At 41.6% G+C, this 10,207-nt stretch overlaps 1 protein-coding gene across 1 annotated transcript; it reads left to right on the forward strand.

Annotated features, from left to right (window-relative positions):
* Positions 1–5,893: 5,893 nt before the first annotated feature.
* On the forward strand, positions 5,894–9,653 carry RPS16 (ribosomal protein S16). Its single transcript, XM_065041350.1, has 6 exons — positions 5,894–5,997; positions 6,085–6,140; positions 7,151–7,252; positions 8,024–8,120; positions 9,275–9,322; positions 9,463–9,653. Exons 2-6 carry the CDS (start codon positions 6,093–6,095, stop codon positions 9,606–9,608), a joined length of 441 nt encoding a protein of 146 aa, XP_064897422.1. The 5' UTR covers positions 5,894–5,997; positions 6,085–6,092; the 3' UTR covers positions 9,609–9,653.
* The last annotated feature ends 554 nt before the right edge of the window (positions 9,654–10,207 follow it).

A 10,207-nucleotide genomic window follows, 5' to 3' on the forward strand; every position in this document is an offset into this window, starting at 1 on the left:
TTCTGCAGTCAATAACAATAATCACACCTTCTCACCTACCTAAAAGACAGCATCCTTCTGTGTGCATGACATCAAAAGTGAGATTTAAAGAGAAATGTAGACCTACAGATCACAGAGCGTGATATTGTGTTTGTAATCTGAACACAAACGAGGCAAGCAGCCTGCATTTTAAAGATGTGCAAAATAGGTGTCCAATTCTGCAGCCGCTCTTCCCCAAATTTCTTTAGCACGGAAAAGCAGAAAGGATCCCAACAGGCCTGCGGAAGCTAAGACCCAGGATGACAACTCTCTGCAGAAGAGTTGAGAGAGGGCAGCTGGATCCCACTGGACCCTGCTGTGTTTAGTTGCTAAATAAGGGAACTAAACGGAGCAGCAGCCTCCAGGGGCAGCAACATACAGCAGGAAGCCTGGAAATGCCGTTCTGTTCTAAAAAAATAAATTGTTTCATGTACGTGATTCTATTTACTTGTTGGCTTATTTGTATAGCTTGGGGGTACTGGGTTGTTGCCCGGTCAGCTTCTTACAACTTTGATTTCTGTTGACATGTAAAAGTGTGGGTGTATGAGCTCATGCACACGTGCTTAAGTGCAGCTTCTGTGGATGTACAGGAGATCTAAGTAATTCTAATTTACTGTCAACGAGTTTCCCTAAAGCCTTGTGCACTGCGAGAGAGGCTGAAAATAGATGAATTCATATTCAAATCTAAGTCCTAGATTTTTAGATTTTATCCTTTAATATATGGACAGATTCTAAAATGAGCAGTTAATAAACTTTCCTGCTAAACTACAGTAACTGCATATATGCATTTCTAGCCTTTGTAAATAGGACACATGTTGTAAATTTAAGTCACAACATTTTATGAGATTCTAGCAACAAGTCAGGTAACAGAGCTAAAACAACAAGCCTTAATGTCTGTCTGTATGTTTGGATCCAAGATGGGCTTCGTATTTCTTTTGTTTATTGTACTGGAAGAGCTATCCTATTCTTTCAAAACTAAAGTCAAGACAACCATTAATTGTGATTTTTCCCAAGTAGCTATGCTACTATGGTCCTGAGTAACCTATTATATTGCTAATTATTTACATGCAACGAATTTCAGTGTGAATATGCCTGTCACTGTGTCAACTTCTACAGTACAAATTGGTTGTTGTTAACAATCTCAGTGTGACATTAACATTTATAATCTGCAAATGGGAGTCAGTATTCACACCAATCAGGATAATCTATATCCTTACATTCTAGAACCTATGCTATAGAGCTTCCTCACAGAAGAATAATTAAACCAAAAAATTTGCTTTATATTTTAAATATTTTCTTAGGGAAAAAAATATTGTGTGATCCTTATTTGTTTTCAGAATGGATTTCCAAGAGCTGGGAAGATCTGTTTTCTGGCATGCATCAAATGTTTTTCCATTGGTCACAGCATTCTTGCACTAATTGAGTTTAGAAAACTCTTCAGCTGCTGCCTGGACGAATATGATCTGCGAAAAGCAAGCATCAGAAATAATGGGATCCATTAGCTAATTATGCTTTATCATCAAACATGTATCAGTTGCAAAATGTAATCTGAGAACTATATTCCGGTATCCCAGATCTTTCAGACTGTAAGAGCTGCTAGGAAAAAAAAAAAGCACGTCAGTATCTTCTTTCCTGAAATGCTTCATACTTCTCAGTGAAGAAGCCCACTGATTTTCTAAAGGTGTAAATTTGTACAAGACAGGAGCCTTCTGAAGTGTATGGAAATGATTTTGCTGTCTGAAATAAAAACTTCAGGCAATATGCTTTGTTTTTCATGCATGAAATATCAACAAATCTTTTCCCTTGTTAAAATTATCCACTCTCCTAAAAAAAAACCAAAAAACTATCTTACAATGTATAATTCAATTGTAAAATGGGATGTTTTGGTAGAATGCATGGATTTTTTTCTAATGTGATTACGGACTATGTAGAAGAAACGTGTTTTCGTGGTTCCCCAAAGTGCCCCTTTACTTTTACGATGATTTTTAAAAATTTTCTATTGCAACACACACAGAAGTAACTGACCATATTTTGCTATCTCACCTTTCAGACATTACATTAGGAAGATAATATCATTAATTCTCACACTGTTTTTCCATGGAAAGTATGTTCTCTCCTTTAAATAGGAGGAAATTTAGAGTCACATTACAGCCGGCCTTGTTAACATATTGACCTTGACTCTTTGTTGCCTTATACTCTCAGTAGCTACATATTTCTGTGTTAAGTGGAAGCTACAATGTCATCCTCCTGGAATGTTTACCTTTTGAACTTACATGTGAATTTAATTTGAAAGATGGCAAGGTCCAAGTGAAGAACCAACATCATGATTCCGCATGGAAGCCCAGTTACTTGCTATTTTAAATTCCAAACTACAAAACAAAACAGAAAGAAAAACAAGGAAACAAACAAACCTCGCACAAACACGTAAATAGCAAAAATCTTAAATAGATTAGACTCCTGTATAGGGAGCCAAATAAAATCTCCGTTAGCATTCAAGTAACAAATAAGCATACATTTTAAGCATACATTAACAAATAAGCATACATTTTAAGTTCATGGGTTGCACTACGTCAGCCTGATAGTATTGGTGGGCAGTGCCTGACACCCAGGCTTTATACTAGTTTTCCATGTGCTCCACACTGGCAAATTTCCAAACAAACAGACACAGAGCTGCCCAGCCCAGCACCTCTGCTCAGTCCACCTTTGCCCATCTTCTGCCATTCCCTTCCTGTCCTCCTCCCCATGGAGCCACGTTACCTACACAAGCTTTGTGCTCCTGTCGCAAAGAGAGGAAACACTTGGAGCTGTTCCCCTATAGCGCTAAACCCGCTGCTGGACTGCGTCTTTTCCCAGCAAACTGGCAGAGCAGCAGCGCATGTGCCTGGGCTGGGGGAGGACAGGAGGTCACAGCAGCATCTCACACCACAGCCTGTAATGAGGTCAAAGCAGCTCCAGCGGAGGAGGCTGGTCAGTCTCAATCCCCTAAAGCCTTGCTGAACACCGATGTAAAAGATTTAGTCCTTTTAAGATGCTTGTTGGTACAAAGGAAATAATAAAAAAACCTTACCAAGATGGGTTCAAACCTGCCAACTTTCTCTTGAAATGCTCTTTCTGTTAAGAGTGGTTTACCAGCAAATATGCTTTAATTTCTCTGGGCCTGAATACTGAGTTTTGCGTGCTGTGTAACTCTTCACGCTGGTGCACAGTAATGTTAAAATAAGAAGGCTGCTAAACAAGTGCCTTACATTCCACAGGTGCAATTTTACAGATAAAAAGGAATAAAATACAAGAGTCTGTAGGTGGTGCTTGGAGAGTCTTCCTTTGTTATTCTTTTGAAATCAGAGATACACTACTGTTTTGAAGTATTCTGTTCCCAGTAAAACTAAGTAGTGACATTGTTCGTGCTTGGACTTTTCTTAAAAGTACAGTATCTTACCTGAGGGATTTCCCTCACTCTGCTTTTTGTTTCTTTTATATACAATGATACTTATGATCTAATTCTCCCCATATTACAGCCTAATTTCTGTGGTAGGTGGTTTCTAAATGCCTTTTAGCTCCTATTCCCATTTCCCAAAGGAAAAAAGAGCAAAGCCTCTAACCTTATCTTCTAGGCAACACTACCAATATTCATTGGTTTTCTTCTTATTTTGCTAACAGAAAACAGAAAGATACATAGGTGTATGCACATCACTGGTTTTATACACATGCTCTTCTAGGATTAATGTTTTCAATTCCAGGAAGAGCACACAGCAGATGAACAGCCAAAGGAAGATGAATTCTGAAGGACTTAAAAAAGCATGTTTCCAAAATGTAAGCTTTATAAACCCAGACATTTGAAAACCCCGTAGTTAACGGTGTACTTGGTATTAAACCACAGATCTTCATTAGCAGACTTCAGATAATGCCCACAAAATAGAGATTTTCTTTCCTTTAAAAGTGTCCTGGACACCTAACAAAACTCATTTACTAACAGCTCACCTTTGGGTTGATCCTAAATCTTAGCTGAACTTTTTCATCTAACTGGGTTAATTAGGTATTATGTTTTCTCTTTTTCACCTAAGGTTTTGTAATGTCCAATATTTCAGCTCTTGCAGCTGCTTTCATTATGCAAGTTCTCTCTTATACAAAGCCACATATTTTCACCAAATATGTACAAACTAATTTGGTTTTGAAATTTCCATTATTCTGTGAAAACTAATTGAAACTGCCCAACAAGCTGGCGACCATTCCCCTTCCCCTGATGATCAGAGAAGAGTGGATCATAGACATCTGTGACTGCATAAACACTGTTCCTTAGGAAACAGCCTTAAAAAAACCCATCACTTTTTGGGTCACATGTTAAAGCTTTGGGGGTTTGAGATGTGCTAAGTCTTACACTCTCTGCACAGTTCTATTCACTTGAATAGAACTAATCACTCCAATTGCATAAAGCTAAGTGCTTGTTTAAATCCTCACATGACTCATGACTAATGTTCAGTATTTAAAATCCTGTCCAAAGACAAAGGAACTGATTGTTTCATTTGAGCAGTCAACTTTCTAATTAATCATAGCAATTTAAATCTCTATTGTTTAAAACATCTAAGAAGCATGACCTTGCTCCATCGAAAAGATTCTGCTTTTTTCCTTCTGGAAAACTTTGCATATTAAATATGAAGCCTTAGAAGTAAAATATTTTGAATCTGAAAGTGACTAATCTCCATGTTTTAAGACAGATACTAAACAAGGAAAACACAGATAAAAGCTCAAATTGATGGTGCTCTGTGGATGCCCTGAATCTAAGAACTCCTTATTTTAAACATAATGATCACTGACGATTTAAGTTGGTATAATGGATTGCTTGAATGTGCCTTGGTATCCAGTGCCGGAATAGAATACAGGGTTTAATGCTTCATCTTCTCCAGCACTTTACCAAACCTCAAAAACAAAAAAACCCCATGTGGTTTGTATTGCTGCACCTCAAGGTGGTCCAAAGAGTGACTCTAAGCCTTTCGGGGAAGGTATCATTTTGTTGTCTTTATACCAGAAGCCCAGCTGGGTTCTGCTTGTCATTGGGTACCTAACACTAGATGCTTCCTAAGGAACTGAAGAAAAAGCTTCTCGCAGGCTGTGCATCCTCTGTCTCTCTCAAGAAGTCCTTCAAGTAGCTGTAAACGCAGGGTTCCATCCTTTCAGGTAAAAAAGAGAAAGTGAATTCTATGTACTATAACTTTTTAAAATAATAAACAACCCGCAATGAACCACAGTGCAAACCGGGGAGGGGGAAAAGACTGGGTGACCTGTTGCAGTTGAGACAGACAAACGACATAGACAAAGTTCTTATGTAGAATCTTCATTTATTGCCACAAATGCCTTTTTATGTAGACTTTACCAGCTCATGTGTCTTTTTGCTATTGGTTACGGGCTGCAATAGTAACACACCATTGGTTAATTTTGCTACCGTCAATGTTAGTCTTTCACTCCCTTCTGTCTCACGGGTGCACCTTAATATCTTCAAGGTCAAGCTCTGTTCCCATACCCTCCGTCACGGACCCACCGTAGTCCCCCACAGTGACCCTGCACCATGATGCCAAGGCGAAGAGCCTCACAAAAGGTCCTGTGGAAGCCGTTTAACCATCCTCAGCGCCCATCAAGCCTCTCCGGCGGCCGCAGCGCCCGGGGGCCGCGCCTCTGTGCCGGCGGGGAGGCGGCAGCCGCGGCCCCACCAGAAGGAACCGGAGAGACAGAGACACGGTCCGTCCTCCCTCCTTCCCCGGGGCGCCGCACGGGACGGCCGTTAACGGAAACTGCGCGCGCTTCCCGCCCGCTCCCCCCGCCTGCCCAGCTCCGGGTTGCCGCAAAGTGCGACCGGACGGGGGAGGGCTGGACGTGCGTTCTGTCGCACTGCCGGAAGACGACGTTGCGCTTTGCGGCCCGGCTGCCCCTGAGAAGAGCCTGGGAAGCCCCGTTCGGCCTTTTCGCGGTGCCGCCGCCGAGGGGAGGGTGAGTGTGCGGGGGCTCCGGCCTCCGCCGCGCTGCCCGCGCCTTCTCCCCCCGGCAGCGCTAACGCCGCCTCCCTCTCTCTTGCAGGAGCAGCCATGCCGGCCAAGGGTCCCTTGCAGAGCGTCCAGGTCTTCGGGCGGAAGGTGAGGCCGGGGCGCCGCGGCCGCGCTGTCTCCTCCTCGCTGCCGGGCCGGGCCGGGCCGCGCCCGGAGACCTCAGGCGCTCGGGATCCCGCGGCCCCAGCTCTGGGCCTGAGCCGTGTGGCGAGGCCGGGGCGCGGGCTGCCGGCGGTGCGGCGCCTCTTGGGCAGCTCCACGTGTCGTGCTTCGTGGGTGCCGGGCTCGCGGTGTCCCCGGGGTCCTGCGGGAGCGGGGGGAGAGATTCGCTCTTTTAGGGAGTGGGTTTGAGCCTCTGGGTGCGAACCCTACTCCACCTCTTGGGAACAGCCGCCGCTGTCGTCTCCGGGCTGTTAAGGCCTCATACATTGCCTGTGTGCGACAGCCATGTTACCAGGGGGTGGTGGGAGAATAAAAGTTATAGGGAATGTTAGAGATCGAAAGGGATCTTGAATGATCATCTAGTCCAACCCCCCTGCCGGAGCAGGAACACCTAGATGAGGTTACACAGGAATGTGTCCAGGTGGGTTTTGAATGTCTTCAGAGAAGGAGACTCCACAACCCCCCTGGGCAGCCTGTTCCAGTGCTCTGTCACCCTCACCGTGAAGAAGTTTATTCTCAAACTTAAATACTATCTCCTGTGTTCCGGTTTATACCCATAAATGTTCTAGTTTATAGCACAGTTCGCACTTCTGGGATCCACTCGTTTGAATAGTCCCAGTTAACAGGCCTTCGTGAGGACATGAGCCACAAAAATATTGTGTTGCAGAATGGAGAGGGTATCTTTCCCTCCTTTATAACTATTATAACTATATAGCACTTAAAATTGTAAATTAAATAAATTTTATTTATAAGGTGCCTTAATACTTTTAGTAAATACCTGCAAATGTAAGCAGAAGAACTGTTTTATTTAGTGAGAGATACAAATCTCTGACATATACTTAAGATTTTTAGGTTGTTCTAAATAAATAGAAATGTGCTTCACACTGCTAATGTAAAAATGAAAATGCTGTGCTAATACGCATTTGGATTTCCAGAAAACAGCAACTGCTGTTGCCCACTGCAAGAGAGGAAATGGCCTCATTAAGGTGAATGGAAGACCTCTGGAAATGATTGAGCCCAGAACTCTACAATATAAAGTAAGCATCCACCCAGCCTCCTCCTGCCACCCCACCTTGGATGTTCAAATACCTTTTTATGTATAGTTGCTTGGGGATGGAGAAAAGTTGCTTGCCTTATTGGTAGTACTAAATTTTTCGTTGTGTGTTACCTGACTACCTGAAATGTAAATGCTGTTATGAAAATTCAGAAAACTGTCCTATGATTGCCTTGTTAGGAAGAGTGGGCTTTTTGCTTAACTGGGTTTGTGTATGTTAATGTAATTTTGCGAAGTATTTTCAGCACTACACATCTATTTTTAAAATTTAAATGAGTGACTTAAACCCCTCCTTTTTAGAAGATTGTTTAGGACTTAAAAACGTAGTTGTTTGAACACTGCTGAGAGAATCAAAGTGACTATGTTAATACAAAGTGTAATAAACAGTGGAGAAGACCACACACAAGTTACTTCGAATATTAATTTTAATAAAATCAATTTATTTTTTGGATATAGTTGTAGCATTCCACTATAGTGTTCCCTTGCTCTGAATTACCATGTGTGTATGCTTTGCTATTAAGATTTCTGAGACATAAAAGGGTGAACTTAAGACTTCAGCAAGTTTATTTTATAACAGCACTGGTAGATGTCAAAGAGCTCTGCAGGAGATGTAGTTACATTGAATTGTGTGCTTCTAAAATCAAGGCTGTGTTCAGAACATTCAATAACCTCATATCTGGTAAACACACTACAAGCTCCGATTCTTGTTGTTTCTGATCACAAGTGATTTTTCTTTCTGTGTTTTGTTTTCCAGCTGCTTGAACCTGTCCTCCTCCTGGGGAAGGAGCGGTTTGCTGGTGTTGACATCAGAGTCCGTGTAAAGGGTGGTGGCCACGTAGCACAAATCTATGGTATGGTTCTGTGTCAGGTCTTCCATGTGGGCTAGAACAGGTCAAGCCACAGATTTAAGAGGCTTTAGTTTAGAATAGTAACTTGCAGGTCCTGACATCTGTTTATTTTTCCACCACACAAATGTAGTTTTTCATAAGGGCTTATTGGTTGTATTTTATATGCAAATCTGTGACATCTAGAGTAAGTAGAATGAAGTATGTTGATGAAGTTTTGGGAGATGTGAGGAAAGTATATTTGTGTCTTGCAGTGTGACAGGGAAGTTCAGGTGCTGCTGAGCACAAAGATTTGGGGAGAGCAAAAGGGAATTTGTCATTAGAAGTTGTATGTTTAGTTGTAAATTTCCAGGTTGTTGAGAACCATCTATCAGCTGACCTGCAAAGCTGGGCAGTTTTTTCCCTTGCAGAAGAGACTGAAAACACTTGTTGATATAGTTACTCTTTACAAGTGATAGATCAGTTCTGCTGTTTCAGTTTGGGTATACATTAGTGAAGTGGAGCTGAAGCTGCAGAAAGAGCATAGACGTGTTTCAGTCTCCAAGTTGATTGCATTCATTTGTCAGAAAATTTAAATTTTCATCAAAATTCTGGTTTTAGGCTGCTATCTGTCAGAACACCAACATCTTTACAGTTACTTCATGCTATTGCTTCGAGTTTTGATTGCTGGGTTACTGTGCTATAGGCTTGTCTTATTGAGGTCTGCTGGAAGAACTGTTCATATCTTCCTGTTGTCCCTTTTGCCTCAGTCTTTGAGCACACTGATCTATTTTATCCTTGTTGAAAATGTGTAGACATCTCAGAGAACTGTGTTTCTGAGGATTTTGAAAACTGCCTGTAGGTAGTTGAACCTGTAGATGAACCTACATTAGTAGTTGGCAGAAAGGTGATCAGGACTGCACTTGTACAATTCCTTGGCTAGCTGGCAGCTGTCAAATCAACAAATGAACTATGGGTGGCCTCTTGGCACAGATTTCTTTGCATTTGCCAAAGTAAACGTCATGTGGAGTATGTGGGATGGGAGATTGAGGGAGAGGAAAATTTGGCAGAAAACAAAGACAGCAAGTATCTCAGATAACTGGCACTTTGTGTTTAAGTTTTAAATGCATTTGCGATCTTTACTGATCCACTGCCTTTTTTTTTTTTTAATTTTTTAACAGCTATCCGTCAAGCTATCTCCAAAGCATTGGTGGCTTACTATCAAAAATGTAAGTAATTTTGATTGTTGTATGTGTTGTTGCCTTAAGTTGGAAGTGTACGGCTTCTGGTAGTTTTGATGCAAAATATATTAATATAAATTTGTTCCCTGTGCAGCTTCTTAAACTGAAGACTTTTTGTTTTTAAACAGATGTTGATGAAGCTTCCAAGAAAGAGATCAAGGATATTCTAATCCAGTACGATAGGACTCTGCTGGTTGCAGATCCTCGCCGTTGTGAATCCAAGAAATTTGGAGGACCTGGTGCTCGTGCGCGCTACCAGAAGTCTTACCGTTAAAATTGTTCTACAGTCATGTGACAATAAAGAGAATTTGATACATTTCATGTGTCTAAATTGTGTTTTTCTGTATGGGTAAATAGATTTATAGCAACTCTAGATAGGTAGGATCTTGCGAACAAAGAAAAAGCTTTCTCCTGTTGATAAATGCGCAGTTATCAGAAATTAAAGAAGGCTTACATGATGTTTTTCTGTGAGTACATGCAGCAGTGTAGCAGTTGATTAAAGCAGAGTTTAGTCTTTGCCTTTCTGGTAAATCTAAATAAAGATGGATCTTCTCCAGTACCTGGATGGCTACTTGTGACATTGTGGTCCAGCATGAGTATCAAATGCTCTTCCCATGCAAAAATGTATGTCTCAGCCTGGTTACAGACTTAGTCTGTATGCAATGTGAGTGTGGATCTGATTCCTAGCTGCTAACTTCAGTGTTGTGTGACTTGCTTTAGTACGCTGTGCCAGTGTAACACAACATATTAAGCATCTTTTGGCATAATGCTTCAGTGCTGGTGGTTTGTGTTCTGGCGAAGGACTTCTGTTTTCCTTGTATGTTCACTTGGAATACCACACAGAGAGTTAAATTCTAAACAGCACGATAGTGT

Source organism: Columba livia, chromosome 1, assembly GCF_036013475.1.
Source record: "Columba livia isolate bColLiv1 breed racing homer chromosome 1, bColLiv1.pat.W.v2, whole genome shotgun sequence".
Classification (NCBI taxonomy): Eukaryota; Metazoa; Chordata; class Aves; order Columbiformes; family Columbidae; genus Columba; species Columba livia.

Bases quoted from the DNA above. Each gene is read 5' to 3' on its own strand.
- RPS16 (XM_065041350.1), top strand. From the start codon at position 6,093: ATGCCGGCCAAGGGTCCCTTGCAGAGCGTCCAGGTCTTCGGGCGGAAG. The intron at 6,141-7,150 runs GTGAGGCCGGGG...TTGGATTTCCAG, and splicing joins TCCAGGTCTTCGGGCGGAAG to AAAACAGCAACTGCTGTTGC. The intron at 7,253-8,023 runs GTAAGCATCCAC...TTTGTTTTCCAG, and splicing joins CCAGAACTCTACAATATAAA to CTGCTTGAACCTGTCCTCCT.